This window comes from Nerophis lumbriciformis, linkage group LG01, assembly GCF_033978685.3.
Source record: "Nerophis lumbriciformis linkage group LG01, RoL_Nlum_v2.1, whole genome shotgun sequence".
Classification (NCBI taxonomy): Eukaryota; Metazoa; Chordata; class Actinopteri; order Syngnathiformes; family Syngnathidae; genus Nerophis; species Nerophis lumbriciformis.
Genome location: NC_084548.2, coordinates 29,400,001 through 29,421,928, shown reverse-complemented (window position 1 = coordinate 29,421,928; position 21,928 = coordinate 29,400,001). Strand labels below are relative to the sequence as shown.

Here is a 21,928-nt window from a genome sequence, read left to right as displayed (position 1 = left end):
TTTCATAATACAATATCCTATTCCTTGTTTACTTTTCTCAGCTTGAAACCAAGAATCTTCCATCGTCCGTGCCAAAGAAGCAATCTAAACCCAAGCTGTCAGCTGGGAAGGACAGGAGCATGGACTCAGCTGTGGACAAGCAGCGGCAAGAAGCCAGAAAACGGTTGTTGGCGGCAAAGCGTGCAGCATCGGTGCGACAGAACTCCGCTACAGAGAGCGCTGACAGCATCGAAATCTATGTCCCCGAGGCACAGACTCGCCTCTGAGAGTGTGTCAGCATGGATTATCTGGGAATCTCCAGACTCAGTGACTCAAACCAACTGACAGAACTAAGGCCGTCACACTCACACACCCACACATTTATAACAGATGCATAAGTGCAAATGAAGATACAACACATTGCCAATGGCCCTTGGTACCATGGGACAGAAAACAACTTTGCAAGATGTTCAATACTGTTATTATTGATAAGATGACTATTATCTCCTAAAAGTATATCAAGACTAAGTGCAATCACCTTTTTGACAAGGACATTCTTGCGAGCTGAAGAATCTTGGTATCGCAGAAGTTTACTCTCTTAACGCCCTGGAGTCTACTGGCAAGTTGTGGCCGTCTAGTTTACGATCTTAGTTACCATCTACACACACACACACACACACTCAGGATACACATACAGGTGTACTCACTGTCCACAGAGTCTTCCTGTTCTCTATTTGTACTTGGCTGGCACTCATCAGCTGTGTTGTGTACTCTTTACCGTACCGTGCAACAGATATGCAGAGGACGTCAGAAAAACGGAAAGGCAGTAGTAGCGTGCATATATATATATATATATATATATATATATGTCTCATACACACACACACAATGTTCATTTTGTATATGTTGTATACCAGATTGTTAGAAAGAACTGTGTTCTGTACAAAGGTAGTTTTTTTTTTTTTTATATAGATCAAGTTTGTGTATTTTAATAGTATATTAGCACTCAATGTGATCATTCACTCCACCTCCCCTCCCCGCTCACAAAATGACACTACACATGTTGTGTCTGAGGTTTTGTGCTGATATTCCAGGAGAGAATACCCAGCCAATGAGCTACAGATGAATGCATAGAATATATGCATTGTGCTGCTCATTTTAACCTGTTCACTGCAATTTCACCTCAGTTTTTTTGGGTTTTTTTGTTCACGGAGTCATTCTAATTTTGCAATGTGATGTACGGGACCAAGACACCCACCACTTGTTATGGCATTCCCATTTACTCACTACATGTGACCGGGTGGGATTTTTTTACACCACTGGAAAGAAAATGGAAAAGCAATAATGAAATGGAGTTATATCTGAGTGTGCAGTGGAGGAAGTGCCCAGTCTTAAATGATTTACCTTCAGTCTCTAAAATATTTTCTTGGCATGAAGGACTAATATTTTTTTTGTTTGTTTTGTTTTGAACAGTGTTCATTCACTAGAATCTCAGGTTGAGAGCTCTTGTCAGCAGTAAGAACCACTATGAATTGAATGGCTATTACAATCACACATGTTTTATTTAAACAAAGTACGGTATGAAAGCTGCGTTTCTCCACTAGAAATAAAATGGTTCATGCTAAAGCATGAATGTAATTTTCCATCAGTATATTTACTTGCATTTTAAATGCCCCCTGTTTAAAATGTTAAAAAAGACTTTTTTTTTTAGTTTTAAAAAAAAACATTTGACACATTTTGTGACATCCAGCTACAACGAGGTCCAACTGTAATTGTAATCGCTTATGGTGCTGCGAGGGTTTTCAAATTATGCCAAGACGGCAGTGGCCAATATTTGTGTCATTTAGAACGCTTTTTATTTAAACGTTTTTTTATTACTATTTAATGTGCTCATGATTCTTAGCAAAGGTGGTTTGCAGCACTTCCAATTCCGATGCACTATGCTTGGCAGAGGTAACCTTGTGGAGCTAGTGAATAGCTGAGATAGGCTCCAGCTCCCCCCGTGACCCCGAAAGGGACAAGCGGTAGAAAATGGGTGGGTGGATGGATGGATGTTCGAATAAAGGTCGATTTACTAGTCAGGGCTGGCTCTCCCCCTACTGGTCATATCCTTGCATTACACTCTGGAAAACTTCAGAATATTCTGAACTAAAAAAAACTATTAGAAACAAAACAGTTGGCCCTGGAATGCTGACATGACACCAAGTTGTTGATTTTCTTTCTCCTTTTTTTGTATGACATCGACAGTAGACATGTGCATTTCATTGACCAAAGCAATCATTAAACATCCCTTTGCTACATGTCCTGGTCATCATTCTTGCTGTTTTTTGTTGTTTACAATTACACTCACCCGGAAGTGATAAGATTAGCTGCTGATTATACATGGAGCTGATTAGATCCTTTATCTTGCATGGCCTTACGTGTAAATATGCTCAAATATATATGATCCTTTAAATGTTCACCGTAAAGCTAGCTGTGAGGTATTCAGGAAAAGTACATGGATCCCTTTATTCACCCACATTTTGAACTTTCAGAAAGTATGAGCAGTTTGTTTACTTGTACTTGCTAAGTTTCCAAGGGCTACAATATGGGTAAATATGCAGAAGGCACAACTCTGCAGCATATTTTGCTGTTAAGCCTTTATGTAGACATGTTCAGGTGCATCTACAGAGTTGTCTAGCACACATGAAATGCCAGTACTGGATGCAGTAATAAGGGACGGTTGATAGACAAGAGCACTAATTTTATTGTGTCTGCAAATGTCATTTTGCATCTGTCTCAGTGATCCAGCGAAGGAAAGTAAGCAAAAGCCTATATGTATTATTTTACTGTACCTTACAGATGTAGGGTTGTTGTATTAGCCAATGTGAGGCGAATTCCCTCCAAGGGCCTCAAGAATGTTGAATGCAACTTCACATATTTTCTGTATAAAACTGACTGTGGAATTAAAGTGGAATTCAAAGTTTTAAAGTCTGCTTTTTCCATCTTTATTAACCCTCATTTTATTCATATTTCTAATATCAATAATTGAATGAATGAATGTATTTATTTATTCCGGCAGACAGACATATATAGCAACACTTCATCACTCTTTGTAATTTGCAACGGCACCCACCAAAAAGGGATACGGGAAAAAAGCAAGAATGCTTATCCATGTCCTGCCCCTAATTTACAATCAACTTATATGTTGGTTATATAGTCCAAGTTTCAACAGCAGACTTGATGGATACTTGACAATTTCAGAACAAGAATAACGTATGCTGGAAAACACTTTGTCAATAGCATTGAGCGACCTTGAGATTAGCTCCATCTTGCCTGGGTATCTTTCGTCTTCTGAAGCCTTGTCTGGTGTGTTATGTCCCTTATTCCACAGTGAGTTCTTTTGCACCTGTTTCCCACAGTTGAGATACTCCAAACAACTATGTTTTTGATAGTTTCCCAACAACACATTTTTTTATCGCAACGTTGGACACTCTTAGGCTAGAAGACAATTTAATTTCTCCGCTCACATTGTCCCACATTTTCACCCCTGCTATACATAACGTTTGAGCCTTGAATGTGGAATTCACCATGTTTTGTTTGAATTTCAGGACACCCCTGAGTTCATGTGGACCATCTCTGAGTGAAAACAGACTCTATATATTTGCAGGTAGACCCCTTTGTGAGGCCATAAACATAACTTGAAGGCTACTGTATTGGATTATATCATGTAGTTTAAGAAAAGTACTCATTCTGAACAGATCATTGGTATGAGCTCTATATGGGGCATAATGTATAATTCTAATTGCCTTTTTGAAACCAGCCAACGGCGTGGCGCAGTGGAAGAGTGGCCGTGCGTGACCCGAGGGTCCCTGGTTCAATCCCCACCTAGTACCAACCTCGTCATGTCCGTTGTGTCCTGAGCAAGACACTTCACCCTTGCTCCTGATGGGTGCTGGTAGCGCCTTGCATGGCAGCTCCCTCCATCAGTGTGTGAATGTGTGTGTGAATGGGTAAATGTGGAAGTAGTGTCAAAGCGCTTTGAGTACCTTGAAGGTAGAAAAGCGCTATACAAGTACAACCCATTTATCATTTTTCTGGAGCTTCAATAGCGGTTCAATAGTGTCCCTGTAGGTGTGCCCCCAAACTTCAGCGCAATACTGTAAATGCAGCAATACAAGAGCTAAGTAAATCGTTCTAAGTGAATTTTGATTTAGTAATTTCTGCATTTTCCACAAAATGGAGACACCTTTAGCCAATTTAGACTGTACTGCTTTCACATGTGGTTTCCAAGTCAGTAGAGCGTCTATCTTAACCCCCAAGACCTTGTGTTCATTTACTCTGTTTATAGACGTCCCGCTAACTTCTATGTGCATGTTTTTTTCTAGTCGCCTTCTCCCGAAGAGGATATAGTTTGTTTTTAAGAGATTTAGTGATCATTTATTTATTAAAAACCAGTAATGATTTTTTGACAATTCACTGTTCACTGTGTTTACTAATCGAATTAAATCCATAATCGATGTATAGCTTTTTTTCTATTGGAAAGCAATAGAATGTCTTCGCCAGAAAATTAAAAGTTTAACAGTATCCCCTCGTTGATCTCTGTTAGTTGGTTTGGTACATGACCGCGATAAACGGATTTCCGCAAAGTAGGATTTATTCAATCAATCAAGCTTTATTGCAGACTCCAACGTCCAAGTAGACATACAACCACATCCAATTAGAGATGTCCGATAATATCATAAATGCGTTAAAATGTAATATCGGAAATTATCGGTATCGTTTTTTTGTTTGTTTTTAATTAAATCAACATAAAAAACACAAGATACACTTACAATTAGTGCACCAACCCAAAAAACCTTCCTCCCCCATTTACACTCATTCACCCTCATTCACACAAAAGGGTTGTTTCTTTCTGTTATTAATATTCTGGTTCCTACATTATATATCAATATATATCAATACAGTCTGCAAGGGATACAGTCCGTAAGCACACATGATTGTGCGTGCTGCTGGTCCACTAAAAGTACTAACCTTTAAAAGTTAATTTTACTAATTTTCATTAATTACTAGTTTCAATGTAACTGTTTTTATATTGTTTTACTTTCTTTTTTATTCAAGAAAATGTTTTTAATTTATTTATCTTATTTTATTTTATTATTATTTTTTAAAACTACCTTATCTTCACCATACCTGGTTGTGCAAATTAGGCATAATAATGTGTTATCGGTTGATATCGGTATCGGTAATTAAAGAGTTGGACAATATAGGAATATCGGATATCGGCAAAAAGCCATTATCGGACATCCCTCCATACAATACATAAAACAAACAAAATACAGTATAAAAGGCATTATCCCATACTATTAAAATCAGTGCTTGTGCATATTCAGTAAAAAGCATCTAATAAATAAATAAAAGGAGCAATAAAAAAAAATATATATATATACCATGTATATATATATATACTTTAAAAATGTGTCTACACAATCTATAAAAGGCACAGACACCAGTGTTACCATGTATACGATTGGTACCTAACAGAACTACACCTAGGATTGGTTATCTGTATAATAAGATAATTATTGGACCCTTGCAGTCTACATATACATTTAAACATTAGTTTTCTCAGGTGTTTATCCCTAAATCACAAAAAAGCTTGCTGGCACTACTACTACCCCTGGGCTTTCTGTGCAGGATTCTGAGACTGTCATTATATGCAACCTGGAGTTTGCACAAGTTCTCTTTTTTGAACCTCACCCAGAGGGGTGCTGCATACATAGAGGTGCAGTAAGCTCTAAACAAGTACACTTTTGCTTCATCAGAACAGTAGTGAAATTTTCTCACCGGCATATGGGCTTGGACATACAGCATTCTTCTCTGTCTAACATGTCAGCATCATCCTCCATCTTGTCATTGATGATGTGGCCTAAGTATTTGACATTGTTGCACACAGACAGGCTTTGACCAGACAAGTAGAAACCTGGGATATTAAGATGTTGAGCCTCCTTAGTCCTACATATCATTATTATCAATCGTATATTTTCACAGCTAGAGAAAGAAAAAAAAATGTTCAAGACTTTCTAAATACTAATTACAACGTTGTGACATCCCTCCAGTCCAGCCATTAAATAACAACCCTAGTCACATTTTCACTCTTTTAATCCAATATAGTAATGCTTACTGTGGCTGAGCCAATAAATGATAAATGATAAATGGGTTGTACTTGTATAGCGCTTTTCTACCTTCAAGGTACTCAAAGCGCTTTGACACTACTTCCACATTTACCCATTCACACACACATTCACACACTGATGGAGGGAGCTGCCAAGCAAGGCGCTAACCAGCACCCATCAGGAGCAAGGGTGAAGTGTCTTGCTCAGGACACAACGGACATGACGAGGTTGGTACTAGGTGGGGATTGAACCAGGGACCCTCGGGTCGCGCACGGCCATTCTTTCCACTGCGCCACGCCGTCAATCAGTGGCCACAGTACTAAACAGCGAGTTGGTCTCCTCTAGTGGCCAATACTACTGCGGTGTTGATATTTTTACTACATTTAGCCATTTTTGTGCTTTGAACTGCTTAATTTAGGACAAAAAACATATTCACACACACTATATTGCCAAAAGTATTTGGCCACCCATCCAAATAATCAGAATCAGTGTCCTCTCCCTACTTGGCACTCAGCATCAAAGGTTGGAATTGGGGGTTAAATCACCAAAAATGATTCCCGGGCACGGCCACTGCTGCTGCTCACTGCTCCCCCCACCTCCCAGGGGGTGATCAAGGGTGATGGGTCAAATGCAGAGAATAATTTCGCCACACCTAGTGTGTGTGTGACAATCATTGGTACTTTAATCACTTGACCCGGCCACAGGTGGAGGAGGAATTATAATGTGGGGTTGTTTTTCAGGATTTGGGCTTGGCCCCTTAGTTCCAGTGAAAGTACATTTTAATGCTCCAGGGTACCAAAACATTTTGGACAATTCCATGCTCCCGACCTTGTGAGAACACTTTGGACAGGCCCCTTCCTCTTCCAACATGACTGTGCACCAGTTCACAAAGCAAGGTCCATAAAGACATGGATGACAGAGTCTGGTGTGGATGAACTTGACTGGCCTGCACAGAGTCCTGACCCTGAACAAGATAGAACACCTTTGGGATGAATTAGAACGGAGACTGATAGCCTGGCCTTCTCGACCAACATCAGTGTGTGACCTCACTAATGCGCTTTTGGAAGAACGGTCGGAAATTCATATAAACACTCTCTGCAACCTTGTGGACAGCCTTTTCCAGAAGAGTTGAAGCTGTAATAGCTGGAAAAGGTGGACCGACATCATATTGAACCCTATGGATTAGGAATGGGATGGCACTTCATGTTCTTATGTGGGTCAAGGAAGGTGGCCAAATACTTTTGGCAATATAGTGTATGTTTATATTGCATCTATATTTTCTTGGCTTTTACTCTTTTTAAAATAAGGAAGGGGGGAAGTCAGCAACATTTTATTGTACATGTGTATGATGATCATAAACGATTCTATTCAATACTATTCTATTCTAAAATGTTGAATAAGGTGCTTTAAAATTCCTGATTTGGTGAAGCAGCAATGTTTAGATACGTGGCGAGGGACTGCACACCTGAATCTCGTACAGTAGTTGCCCAGAAAGGGGCGGTACACCTGAGACCTCCTATGCCGACAAACTTGCAGCACTTTTGCTAGGAAAAGTGTTTGACAAACCTATTGAATGTGTATTTATTGGACACAAATATGCCCTTCTGCATGTTAATCCTTCTCAATAGCCTCCCTTTTTGACGTTTCCAAATGCAGCGCAACAGATGACGTTTCTGTCACAAACGTCTCCTTGCGTCAATCGTAGACATAGAGCCTCCATTGTCTGCATCATGACGGAGCACGGCGGAACACAACAACTTTCAAAGTAAGTGACTTGAACGACACGTTTAATGTCAAAAACAGCGTTATAGATTTTTAAACGAGTATTTCTATTGTCACACATTTAACTATGAAAATATACTAAAATTATTGTGTATCGTAGGTGCATAATTTACATCAGCATAGGCTGGCCCCATTGTGTAATTATAGAATAATCTCCGTTTTATTTCCAAAATCATAGCGGATGCAGTCGTGGTGCCATCATGAGCTTGACCAGGCTTCACTTCCTGGCAAGAACCTGAGAAGGAGCCGATAACGTCCGAGAAGAGGAAGGTGTTACTAACTGATAGCTGTATTTTAACAAAGGAAAAACGAACTTTGCCTGACACCTGCTGTCGTTTGGTACGCATTCCAAAATTTGCTCTTTCGTCGTTTCCTTACCTCAACATTCACATGTTTTAATTTAGTAACTATCACCTATTGTATAAAGCTTAAATGTTCAACTAGTTTTAGGACTGGGGATTGAGTTCACTATCGGACAGCGTTAATCTAATGTGTCACTGATGCATCCCGAGTTAAAGAAATCATAAATGTTTGTTATAATAATAATAATAATAATAATAATAATAAGTATCCACGAAATAATTAATGTATCAGTCCCATGCCATTTAGTCCACTTGATCTTGCAACCTCCTGTTACTTTCTATGTCTTAATTTGTCCTTCAAGAACCGAAATGCATCTTGGGAAAAGAGTCGGAATTTTCGGAGCTGTCCTAATCAGCATTTGATAGCTACAGTTTTGTTCTGATTGAAGCCAGACATGTCCCAATGTAATTATTAAACATTGTTGTAGTATCTAGACAGATACAAAATTATAACAGGTGAAACCAGGACTCATGCTTAAACTCCATCGGCCTCAAGTAAACTGCACACATAAATTCATCCAATAATGTTCCATCACACATCCTTTTTAGAGTTAAAGTACCAATGATTGTCACACACACTCGGTGTGGCGAAATTATTCTCTGCATTTGACCCATCACCCTTGATCACCCCCTGGTAGGTGAGGGGAGCAGTGAGCAGCAGCGGTGGCCGTGCCTGGGAATCATTGTTGGTGATTTAACCCCCAATTCCAACCTTTGGTGCCAAGTGTCAAGCAAGGAGGTAATGGGTCCCATTTTTATAGTCTTTAGTATGACTCGGCCGGGGTTTGAACTCACGACTTACCGATCTCAGGGCGGACACTCTAATCACAAGGCTGCAAACACTGCTTCAATTTGCTGTGGTGTCTTTTGATATGATATGATGCCATGTATTTCTCCACAGAGGGAGATGTTGACCGCGTCTTGACAGTGACATTGGAAGCAACAAGCGAGCACCACAGAGAGCCGACTCGCCATGGCTGCCAGGCACCAGAAACAAGCAGACACCTTAGACGGTGCCATGGAGTCCAAAAGGACCGACCTACGAGCCAAGGAGAAAAAGTGCTGTAAGTAGTTTGTTTAACCTCTGTGCCTCAAATACAAAATGTTAAAAAAACGAGCAGAGGTTCTTTAGTTATGACTCGCCACCTTTATGCGACCTAACTTCGTCCTGTAGGATTGCATCTAACGACTATTTTGATAGTTGACTAGTCATCCACTATTTTAACGATTAGTGACTTATCGGCTTATGAGATATTAAATATATATGTAATATAATTAAATCATCTAAATACATTTGATATCTAAATCACTACACTAACTTCAGTTGTAGTTGCAACATTTAAGGCAAAAATCTTTGTTTTTGCTAAATTATATTCATTCCAACTCTATGTACAGTACATGAATGAATTAGTATATATATATGTATGTATGTATGTATATGTGTATATATATATATATATATATATATATATATATATATATATATATATATATATGTATATATATATATATATATATATATATATATATATTAGGCTCCAGCACCCCCCGCGACCCCAAAAGGGACAAGTGGCAGAAAATGGATGGATGTTTATATGTATATACTGTATATCAGAGGTGTGGACTCGAGTCACATGACTTGGACTCGAGTCAGACTCGAGTCATGAATTTGATGACTTTAGACTCGACTTGACAAAATGTAAAGAGATCTTGCAACTCGACTTAGACTTTAACATCAATGACTTGTGACTTCACTTGGACTTGAGCCTTTTGACTTGACATGACTTGACATAACTTGACATGACTTGCCACTTTCCCCAAAATCCAAAGCTTAAAAAGTTATTTGGGAGCGCTCCGTATTTTTCATTTTCTTCGTCTGTCTATCAGCGTGTTATTCCTGTCAGCTGGTGTGCTGTCAGTACAACAGCCAATCAAATTAGATCTACGTTGTTTTCATCACACAGCATTCATCCAATCAAATTGCAGTACAACCAATGAGGAAGAGTTGTCCAACAACGTGCCAGTGAGAAACAATTATGTTAAAGTTGGTTTCGTTCGGGTATAAAAACTACGACTTGGTCAACAAAAAACGAATTGCCGTATGCAAATCACGCAGTTCGAATATTACAGACGGAGACGCAACAACTTCCAACTTCGTTCGACATTTGAAGTTGCACAAAGAAGGGTAAGTTTTGAATGTAAGATAACGTTTATTGGCTAAGTAACGTGACTTTTATTTGCTGTGTAGTTAAATCAGTGAGGCTGCAAACTCACTGCTAACGTTATAACCATAGACATCTTATAAGTAGACGCAGCATAGAGCGCTACTGCCTACTGGCGCAGACGAGACGTGGGGCCGCCATCTTGGAGTGGTGATCCGCTCCACTCAGTGCAATTCATTTGGCAGGAGCAATGAACTGTCAGCGCATTTAATTCATTTTACCTCACTGAATACCACTGATTTTCACCCCCTTTTTGTCATACGTGTAGCTATGATAACAGACACATGTTTTGGCGTGTTTTATTATTCATAGTTTGCTTAACAGTAATATAATATTCTTATACGCTATAAGTGACCAGACGTCCGAGATCAAAACTGGGAATATAATCCCAGAGAAGGGGAAAAAAAACGGTAAACTATTTTTAAGTTGAAGAAACAATATGATTAGGTTATATATACATATGCGTGTATCCTACATAAACAATGTATGAATACATTAGATATCTATATATCTTAGGGACCTATAGACTGTATCTCTGTTGCTTCAGCAGCAGAGAGTTTATTCTGTCTTGACACTTTGTATTGATATTTTGTATTACATTCTTCCCTTAAATGATAATGTTTGCAGTGATTGTTTTATATGTATTATTTTATGTAAGTCGCTTTGGATAAAAGCGTCTGCCAAATACTTAAACATATATAAACACCTGAAAGTCTTCATATCAGCTAAAACCACCAATCTGTTTCACTGGATTCAGAATAAAACCAAATTCTGTTTAACCCAACAATGTTAGTATTTGAATATTGTTACTTGAAGACTGATTCCTGGTTACAATTATACTGTTAAGAAAGTATTGTCTTATACTTTGCCTAAAATGAGAATGCATCATAATCAGTAGTGGCTGGTGAATTTTGTTTTAGGTGGGGCTGAAAGTTTGTAAACCAAACCCCTGTAGGGGCGTCATCCTCCCCCAGAAGATTTCTTTGTGATTTTCACATACAAATATTGAAGATCTTTGATCCTTCTCAACTCTGTGGTAATATTATTTTCATAAAATACAACCAATAGTACGTTAATGTTAAATCTTACTTGTGAAAAGTAATCCCCCGATTCCTATTTTCAACAGTCCGCTCATTTGAGCAGGAAAACGCTGAACACCATCTTTGTTTTCTACCTTTCAACTGTCAGTTTAGGCTGCTCGCCGGCCCCTCATCAGCACTTCAAGATGGCGGGCAAATTGCTCACGTCACAGCAACCAATGCTGCGTCTACTTATAAGATGTCTATGGTTATAACGTAATTGCAAACACGGCAATCTGTTGCGTCCACTGCAGTTTGCTACCTTATTCATACTTTTTGTCAAGTGATTTTTTTTTAAGCAGGGTTTCATGAGGTACCTATACATAACGTTACGTTAGTCAATGTATCACACACAGTAACGTAACGTTAGTCAATGTATCACACACAGTAACATTACGTTAGTCAATGTATCACACACAGTAACATTACGTTAGTCAATGTATCACACACAGTAACGTAACGTTAGACGGCAGTCAGCAGCACCGCGTATTTTAGCTACCTACAAAAAGACAAACATAGTCAAATAAAGGTCAGTTAAAATGTATACTATATTAAGAATATGTGTACATATTGCATAGGGTCCTGACATCTAAAAAGTACAACTCTGTTCATTGTTATGTTCATATATTTGTTATGTTTTTCATGTGTACGCACACATAAACACACATACAGTATGAGATGAGATAAGGTAAGAACAGGATAGAAACTGCTGTGGAACTAGTTACAATGCAATATGCCATGGAAATACAATGTTAACACTTTTGTGCAAATAAGTACAGTTGCACTTGTTTTTTTCAAATGTGTTTATTCTGTAAAGGAATGAGTTAATGTTTAAAATGACTGGTTAATAGTGCTATTTTGAAGTGCAATGTCAGCACTATCTTTTTCCCTGCAATTTCAAATGCACTTGTTTTAATAAATAAATACAGCGTTTTTTTTAAAGCATACACAATCTGTGTAAATATATTAGTCTGTGGTTAAATGACTTGAAAGGACTCGAAACTCAAAATGCAGGACTTGGGACTTGACTTGAGACTTTCCAGTCTTGACTTTGGACTTGACTCGGACTTGCCCTGTCTTGACTCGGGACTTGACTCGAGACTTGAGGGTAAAGACTTGAGACTTACTTGTGACTTGCAAAGCAATGACTTGGTCCCACCTCTGCTGTATATACAAACCCCGTTTCCATATGAGTTGGGAAATTGTGTTAGATGTAAATATAAATGGAATACAATGATTTGCAAATCCTTTTCAACCCATATTCAATTGAATGCACTACAAAGACAAGATATTTGATGTTCAAACTCATAAACTTTATTTTTTTTTTTGCAAATAATAATTAACTTAGAATTTCATGGCTGCAACATGTGCCAAAGTAGTTGGGAAAGGGCATGTTCACCACTGTGTTACATGGCCTTTCCTTTTAACAACACTCAGTAAACATTTGGGAATTGAGGAGACACATTTTTTAAGCTTCTCAGGTGGGATTCTTTCCCATTCTTGCTTGATGTACAGCTTAAGTTGTTCAACAGTCCGGGGGTCTCCGTTGTGGTATTTTAGGCTTCATATTGCGCCACACATTTTCGATGGGAGACAGGTCTGGACTACAGGCAGGCCAGTCTAGTACCCGCACTCTTTTACTATGAAGCCACGTTGATGTAACACGTGGCTTGGCATTGTCTTGCTGAAATAAGCAGGGGCGTCCATGGTAACGTTGCTTGGATGGCAACATATGTTGCTCCAAAACCTGTATGTACCTTTCAGCATTAATGGCGCCTTCACCGATGTGTAAGTTACCCATGTCTTGGGCACTAATACACCCCCATACCATCACAGATGCTGGCTTTTCAACTTTGCGCCTATAGCAATCCGAATGGTTCTTTTCCTCTTTGGTCCGGAGGACACGACATCCACAGTTTCCAAAAACAATTTGAAATGTGGACTCGTCAGACCACAGAACACGTTTACACTTTGCATCAGTCTATCTTAGATGACCTCAGGCCCAGCGAAGCCGGCGTCGTTTCTGGGTGTTGTTGATAAATGGCTTTCGCTTTGCATAGGAGAGTTTTAACTTGCACTTACAGATGTAGCGACGAACTGTAGTTACTGACAGTGGTTTTCTGAAGTGTTTCTGAGCCCATGTGGTGATATACTTTACACACTGATGTCGCTTTTTGATGCAGTACCGCCTGAGGGATCCAAGGTCACTGGCATTCAATGTTACATGCTTGATTTCTCCAGATTCTCTGAACCTTTTGATATTACGGACCGTATATGGTGAAATCCCTAAATTCCTTGCAATAGCTCGTTGACAAATGTTGTTCTTAAATTGTTCCTCAACTTTCTGAGTCTTTTTTGCCACTTGTGCCAGCTTTTTTGAAACATGTTGCAGGCATCAAATTCCAATTGAGCTAATATTTGCAGAAAATAACAGTTTTCCAGTTCGAACGGTAAGTATCTTGTCTTTGCAGTCTATTCAATTGAATATAGATTGAAAAAGATTTGCAAATCATTGTATTCTGTTTTTATTTACGATTTACACAACGTACCAACTTCACTGGTTTTTGGGTTTGTAAATGGAGCTGATCGCTTCGTTTCACTTAATGTCACTCGCTATTACTTCCGTGGAGTACTGGCGTGCGATTAAGAGCGTAGTACTGTTGGAGGAGAAAAATATTTGATGTTGCCGTTTCATTTTGAAAGTGCAACTAGCGTCCTTCCGTCAGCTGTTGGGACTGAGAGTTAGCAGGCGATGTGTCGGGAATGTTGCCACAACTTGTTTATAAAGTATTTAGATTGTTGACTGGGATGCTCACTCATCCTTTATTTCACTGCTAAATTAGTCAGTGTTCCAATAACATCACAACTAGCTAAAATATTTTGTCATCTCATCGAATTGAACGCAGGCTGAGTTGTCAGTTAGGCACAAGGATTGTGTGTTAGTTGTGTGAGGTATCACTCCTGTTACTTTTTTTTTGGCCAAACTGTTGAATTGAAGTACATGACTGTTGGAGAAGAACAATGCTTGTTTATTTGACTTTATGTTCAAACTGCGGGGACGGCGTGGCGAAGTTGGTAGAGTGGCCGTGCCAGCAATCGGAGGGTTGCTGGTTACAGGGGTTCAATCCCCACCTTCTACCATCCTAGTCACGTCCGTTGTGTACTTAGGCAAGACACTTCACCCTTGCTCCTAATGGGTGCTGGTTAGCGCCTTGCATGGCAGCTCCCGCCATCAGTGTGTGAATGTGTGTGTGAATGGGTGAATGTGGAAATACTGTCAAAGCGCTTTGAGTACCTTGTAGGTAGAAAAGCGCTATACAAGTATAACCCATTTATCATTTATATTGATATAAAAAAGTAAACATCATATTTTTGACATTACTTTTGGGTTTTTTTACCCACAAACTAATTACTTTAATAACTTCATGTGACATAGCCTTTTGTTAATGTTTTATGGTGTATCATTAATACCTGTAGTAGTAGTAATAATAATAATAATGGATTCGATTTTATATCGCGCTTTTCTATTGTTAGATACTCAAAGCGCTCACAGAGAAGTGGGAACCCATCATTCATTCACACCTGGTGGTGGTAAGCTACATTTGTAGCCACAGCTGCCCTGGGGTAGACTGACGGAAGCGATGCTGCCGGTTTGCGCCTACGGCCCCTCCGACCACCACCTACCATTCATCATTCATTCACCAGTGTGAGCGGCACCGGGGGCAAGGGTGAAGTGTCCTGCCGAAGGACACAACGGCAGCGATTTGGATGTCAAGAGGCGGGGAGCGAACCTGCAACCCTCAGGTTTCTGGCACAACCGCTCTACCCACTACGCCATACTGCGCTCTAGTACGACATATTTCTGCTCAGACTCTTAATGGATCTGTCCAGGTACAGCATGTACATGTACACACATTAGTACATGTAAATATATTTACATAACTTAACAATTACCTCTCTCTATGAAAATGTAAAAATAGAGATCAAGGCATCATTTAATAAAATCTGAGACGCTGATAATATTAATGAACAAAAACCTTAATATTTGTCTTTAGATATATAGATAACGTTTATTTAGAGCATTTTTATTAGACATTACAAATTACACGATGGCGTCGTGTTCATACCCCAACACTGTTTTACCAAACATAATGAATTATCCTGATTAATAATCGTGATTTCAATATTGATAAAAATAATTATTTTGACCATAATTGGCAGCTAATGTATAAGACTAGACCTCATGCATGAACACTATTTTTATCTGTATGAACAAAAAGTGCAGTTACATCTTATGTCCATAAGATGTCATCTTGCGAAATTTTCACATTTATTTTTATCAATTTATAGTATTATTTTGTTTCTGCCATATTGCTTTGTTTATAATGCTTGTGTTGCTTTCATATGCACATTACATGTTCTACTTGAGGTACACACTGTATGTACATTTTGAATGTGTTTGTGTTTTTAAAAATAAAACTTGGTTAAAGGAATTCAGTATAAGTAATTTTTGAAACATTTTAAGCACATTTAAAATTATAATGGTGATAAGAAATGTTCATACCATGACATTCGTAGTGCTCATATAATTACACAATGACCAAAAACATTTTGTTTCTTAAAATGTCACCAGTCTCGTGAATAAACCACATTAAGTCAATTCACAAAACTTGTCTGTAATATATATAGTCATACATTATTTGCCACCACATTCATCTCAACACAGACATGGATAGGAACTTTGGCAAGATACCAATAACTACGATATTTTTCTCAATGAGTTTTATCCTCCCAAAGTTCCTTTTTTAGGTTGTGCATGTGTCATGGGTTGGATTATGTTACGTCAAGTCTGGTCTTGTTTGGTATTTTGTCTTTCACATATTTGTTGTTATGTAAGAGTTTTTATGGAAACAAGTGTATTTTTTAACCAGACTACATGCGATTACTAAAGATGTTTGATGAACAGCCAGACCTAGAGAAATGTTAACCATCTGGAATTCAGTTTCAAATGAATGATTAAACTAAATTTGACAAGACTGCAGCACTGACTTTTAATTATTTCAGATACTACCTTTTAGGTATTTGTGTATTGCGTCATTTTTAAATGTCTTTTTGTGGTTGTGTGTGTGTGTGTGCGTGTGCGTGTGGTTGAGCAGCTTGGGCCTCCTACATGACCAATTCGCCAACTGTGATTGTGATGATTGGGTTGCCTGCTCGAGGGAAAACCTACATGTCCAAGAAGCTGACACGCTACCTCAACTGGATTGGTGTACCGACTAAGGGTTGGTATCAAGTCATCAGCAGATCAAAGGAAGCTTGAGCTTTGTGAATTTTAATTACGTTTGGGATTCTCAGTCTAGTGCATGCAGTATGGATGGATTTTATGCTATTTGACTAACAGCGGATTTTCTGACGTTGGTATTTGCTTGAGACTTAGGTTAACAAATTGGGGAAAAACTGGGATCCTTTTTCTCACAGGTTGCATTCTTGGATACAGCACATATTCACCGCAGGTTGTGGTGTAATCTTTTATTTTTTGACTGGTGCTACAATGCTTCTCCATGTACAGTTCATTAATGCCAAGTAGGACTGTCATTGTCATATTGGATTTGTTACATTTTGCCCACAGTGAGTTGACTGTTCGTTCAACTTGTTTTTGTTATTTATGTTTTGTTTTTTTAAACACAGCCTACTGGGGGTACAATAAACAGATCTCATTTGCGACATTTTACACCTAGCGCAAAGAAGACAATCAAACTTGACTATTTAGAGGAAGTAAAAAAATAAAATAAAATCTGGCCTGCTCAGTAGACACTATCCGACTCAAATCATAAAATATTCGACTATTTTAAGACACCCCTACTGTTAAGTCTACTGTGCACTGCTGCCATGCCTACAGATGCTTCTACAAGCACATCATGGTGTGTGTTCTTATCAACACTGCATGTTTCTGAGTTTGTGGTTACACACTACATGGGAATGCAGGTTAACCGGTTTGCAGGGCTCTGTTGATTTAAATGTCACCACCAAGAACGGTCACTGTGTTCTTACCCTCACTAAATTTCCCTGCAGTATTCAACCTCGGAGTTTATAGGAGAGAAGCTGTGAAGTCGTACAAGTCGTATGACTTTTTCAGACATGACAACGAAGAAGCCATGGAAATTAGAAAGTGAGCAAGCTAATAGAAGCCTCTTTTAACCATCCAGATGTTTATTGTCTATGAGTCTGGCTGTGTGTTCTGAAAGCATTCTTATAATTTTGTTTCCCCAGACAGTGCGCTTTAGTGGCACTGCAGGATGTTAAGGCCTATCTGAGCGAGGAAGGAGGGCAGATTGCTGTAAGAAAACCAAAAACAGACCACGACTGTATAAAAAAAACAGCATTTTGTCTGATTTGGCCAAAAGTCTTGGTTTTGTTTAACAGGTTTTTGATGCAACCAACACCACTAGAGAGAGGCGGGAGCTTATCCTGAATTTTGCAAAGAATCAGGCATACAAGGTCAAATATCCCCTTAAAATGTACTGTATTGGTGAATGTGTGTGTGTTTATGTAATAATTTTTTGTGTATTACTATTTCTTTTTCCTTAGGTGTTCTTTGTCGAATCAATATGTGATGATCCAGATGTTATTGCTGCAAACATCCTGGTAATTATAGCAACAACACTAACAACAATACAAATATATCATTTGTACTAGGGCTGTGAATCTTTGGGCATGATTTGATTCGATTTTTTGGCGTAACAATTCAATTCACAATTGATTCTTGATTCAAACAATTCTCTATTCAAAATCAATACTTTTTTTTAATAACATTGGGTGCCAGTTCTATGATTAACTATATACCTCCACAAAGTAGATAATCAGCTCTGATACATTTTTATATTACTCAAAAGAAAATTAGTTTCGTTTAATAAAATACTACCAAAACATTTAATAAAGTCAAATACAAATAAGATAACACACCTCTCTTTTCTAAAGTAAATCTCTGCAGAAAATATGGACATTTACATCAACAATATGATTTGTATAGCTGCATAGGACATATTCAAAAAAAATTTTTTTTTTTTAATCAATTAAGAATCGTTACAAATAAGAAACACAATTTATTCGAAAATAAAAACATTTTTGACACCCCTAACATGTATTTATACTGTGTGTGTGTGTGTGTGTGCGCGCGCACATATTCAAACTCAAAGTATTTACAAAGTACAAGGAAGAAGAATCCTTAAAAAAAAGGTTCTACTGCCGTGTAACAGGGACTTTTTGAAAAAAACTAAGGTATGCAAAGAAACATTTACAAAATCTTTCTATGTAAATATCTAATTTCACACATTACCAGTATATGTCTGCTGTTTGTAGTCCAGTGTGGCTAATATATGGAAAAATATTTTTTCCTTCTAACATTTAGTAAGTGCAGCTTTGTCTATTAGATAAAAACATTTTTTCCTTTGGCTTAAGTAGTGTGTGTGTGTGTGTGTGTGTGTGTGTGTGTGTGTGTGTGTGTGTGTGTGTTTAATTTTATTTACATCTACCGGTGTGTGTGTGTGTGTATATATTGCCAAAAGTAATTGGCCACCTATCCAAATGATCAGAATCAGGTGTCCTAATCACTTGGCCCGGCCACAGGTGTATAAAATCAAGCACTTAGGCATGTAGACTGTTTCTACAAACATTTGTGAAAGAATGGGCTGCTCTCAGGAGCTCAGTGATTTCCAGCGTGGAACTGTCATAGGATGCTACCTGTGCAACAAATCCAGTCTTGAAATTTCCTCGCTCCTGAATATTCCAAAGTCAACTGTCGGCTTTATTTTAAGAAAATGGAAGAGTTTGGGAACAACAGCAACTCAGCCACCAAGTGGTAGGCCACGTAAACTGACAGAGAGGGGTCAGCGGATGCTGAAGTGCATAGTGCAAAGAGGTCGCCAACTTTCTGCATAGTCAGTTGCTACAGTCCTCCAAACTCCATGTGACCTTCCAATTAGCCCATGTACAGTACGCAGAGAGCTTCATGGAATGGGTTTCCATGGTCAAGCAGCTGCATCTAAGCCATACATCACCAAGTCCAATGCAAATTGTTGGATGCAGTGGTGTAAAGCACGTCGCCACTGGACTAGAGCAGTGGAGACGCCTTCTCTGGAGTGATTAATCACGCTTTTGGCAATATAGTGTGTATATATAGTCGTGGTCAAAAGTTTACATACACCTGTGAAGGACATAATGTCATGGCTGTCTTGAGTTTCCATTCATTTCTACAAGTCTTATTTTTTTGTGATAGAGTGATTGGAGCACACATACTTGTTTGTCACAAAAAACATTCATGAAGTTTAGTTCTTTTATGAATTTATTATGGGTCTACTGAAAATGTGACCAAATCTGCTGGCTCAAAAGTATACATACAGCAACATCCATTATCAATTTTGGTGATGTAAAAAAAAGTTACAATCAAATCAAATTAACTTCATGGCATGGCCTCTTAACTTCATGTGAGTGATAATGATTGATGACACCTGTTCACTTCTCTGAGCCCATTTAAATAGGGCTCATGTGATGGAGTCATTAGACTTGGTTACAAACGCGACAATGGGAAAGTTAGAGGAACTCAGCACAGATCTGAAAAAACTAATCATTGACTTGAATAAGTCAGGAAAGTCCCTTGGAGCCATTTCAAAGCAGCTTAAGGTCCCAAGAGCAACAGTGCAGACAATTGTTCGTAAGAATAAAGTGCATGGCACAGTTTTCTGACATGGACTTGTTTCTTCAGCATTGTCTGCGCTGCCACGATCAGGAAGAAAACGCAAGCTATCACCAGCTGCTGAGAGAAAATTGGTCAGGATGATCAAGAGTCAACCGAGAACAACCAAAAAGCAAGTCTGCAATTAATTGGAAGCTGCTGGAACACAGGTGTCAGTGTCCACAGTCAAGCGTGTTTTGCATCGCCATGGACTGTGAGGCTACCATGCAAGAAGAAAGCCCTTGCTCCAGAAGCTACACTATAAGGCTCGTCTAAAGAGAAAAGGAGAGGCCTTTAATCCCAGGAACACCACACCTACCGTCAAGCATGGTGGTAGTATTATGCTCTGGGCCTATTTTGCTGCTGATGGAACTGGTGCTTTACAAAGAGTAAATGGGACAATGAAAAAGGAGGATTACCTCAAAATTCTTCAGGACAACCTAAAATCATCAGCCCAGAGGTTGGGTCTTGGGCACAGTTGGGTGTTCCAACAGGACAATGACCCCAAACACACATCAAAAGTGGTAAAGGAATGGCTAAATCAGGCTAGAATTAAGGTTTTAGAATGGCCTTCCTAAAGTCCTGACTTAAACCCCATTGAGAACATGTAGACAATGCTGAAGAAACAAGTCCATGTCAGAAAACCAACAAATGCACCAATTTTGTCAAGAGGAGTGGTCAAAAATTCAACCAGAAGCTTGTGGATGGCTACCAAAAGCGCCTTATTGCAGTGAAACTTGCCAAGGGACATGTAACCAAATATTAACATTGCTGTATGTATACTTTTGACCCAGCAGATTTGGTCACATTTTCAGTGGACCCATAATACATTCATAAAATAACCAAACTTCATGAATGTTTTTTGTGACAAACAAATATGTGCTCCAATCATTCTATCACAAAAGTTGTAGAAAGTATTGGAAACTCAAAGACAGCCATGACATTATGTTCTTTACAAGTGTATGTAAACTTTTGACCACGACTGAATATATACATATAATAATGAGGGGAGTCCAGTGATTGTTTTAAATCAGATTAATCACACTCTTGAATTGTGATTAATAATAGGTTATTATTTGCTTGCATAATAAAAATTTGCTTTAGAAAATACACCAGTATTTGGTTACAAATGCTATTTTGTAGTCAGAATGTCATTAGGAACAATGTCTTAATGTCTTCTTGAACTGCAAGTCTTTGATTTGCTCAAAATCTGGTGACTGTAAGTATAATAAGAAGTAAGTGCACTTTTTTAAAGTGTTTGCTATCGTCTAGCAAACAAGGTACATATGTACAGATAGGAGATAATGTAATGATGATGTCGTAAAGAACCAGCTAAACAACTTTACATAGTGTACCATTTAAATCTACATGTACTGTTCTTTAGTTTAACCAGTTGTTTATACAAGCTAGCTTATTTGCCTTTTCATATGACAACGCTAATCTTTTTTTTTCGGTACAATGCAACCCGGGTCGTTGTGGTATGTCCAATGTTGTCCAATAAGCAAAATAAATTCAGCATCAGCCAGTAGTTGTAACTTTATTATGTTACTTGTGTAGGACAGTGGGTTTATCCTTGTTATTTTGCCTCTCCAAGGTATTGTACGACAGATAAGCTGTA

At 38.5% G+C, this 21,928-nt stretch overlaps 2 protein-coding genes across 6 annotated transcripts in view; both read left to right on the top strand.

Annotated features, from left to right (window-relative positions):
* The window catches only part of dlgap4a (discs, large (Drosophila) homolog-associated protein 4a), a 249,176-nt gene extending 246,899 nt beyond the window's left edge, over nucleotides 1-2,277 (top strand). For all 3 annotated transcript variants that reach the window (XM_061978874.2, XM_061978884.2, XM_061978865.2), the window contains one exon: nucleotides 42-2,277. In XM_061978874.2, the coding sequence (XP_061834858.1) occupies nucleotides 42-266 (225 nt within the window). In that variant the 3' untranslated portion in view covers nucleotides 267-2,277. The remainder of the gene's footprint in view (nucleotides 1-41) is intronic.
* A 5,524-nt stretch (nucleotides 2,278-7,801) lies between these two features.
* Nucleotides 7,802-21,928, top strand: part of LOC133618462 (6-phosphofructo-2-kinase/fructose-2,6-bisphosphatase 2-like) — a 41,830-nt gene continuing 27,703 nt past the window's right edge. For 2 of the 3 annotated variants that reach the window (XM_061978853.2, XM_061978834.2), the window contains exons 1-9: nucleotides 7,802-7,899; nucleotides 8,095-8,255; nucleotides 8,917-9,017; nucleotides 9,180-9,342; nucleotides 16,736-16,861; nucleotides 17,652-17,748; nucleotides 17,850-17,916; nucleotides 18,003-18,077; nucleotides 18,168-18,224. In XM_061978853.2, the coding sequence (XP_061834837.1) occupies nucleotides 9,252-9,342; nucleotides 16,736-16,861; nucleotides 17,652-17,748; nucleotides 17,850-17,916; nucleotides 18,003-18,077; nucleotides 18,168-18,224 (513 nt within the window). In that variant the 5' untranslated portion in view covers nucleotides 7,802-7,899; nucleotides 8,095-8,255; nucleotides 8,917-9,017; nucleotides 9,180-9,251. Of the gene's footprint in view, nucleotides 7,900-7,925; nucleotides 8,256-8,916; nucleotides 9,018-9,179; nucleotides 9,343-16,735; nucleotides 16,862-17,651; nucleotides 17,749-17,849; nucleotides 17,917-18,002; nucleotides 18,078-18,167; nucleotides 18,225-21,928 lie in introns of those variants that run through there. The other variant, XM_061978844.2, reaches the window with a different exon arrangement.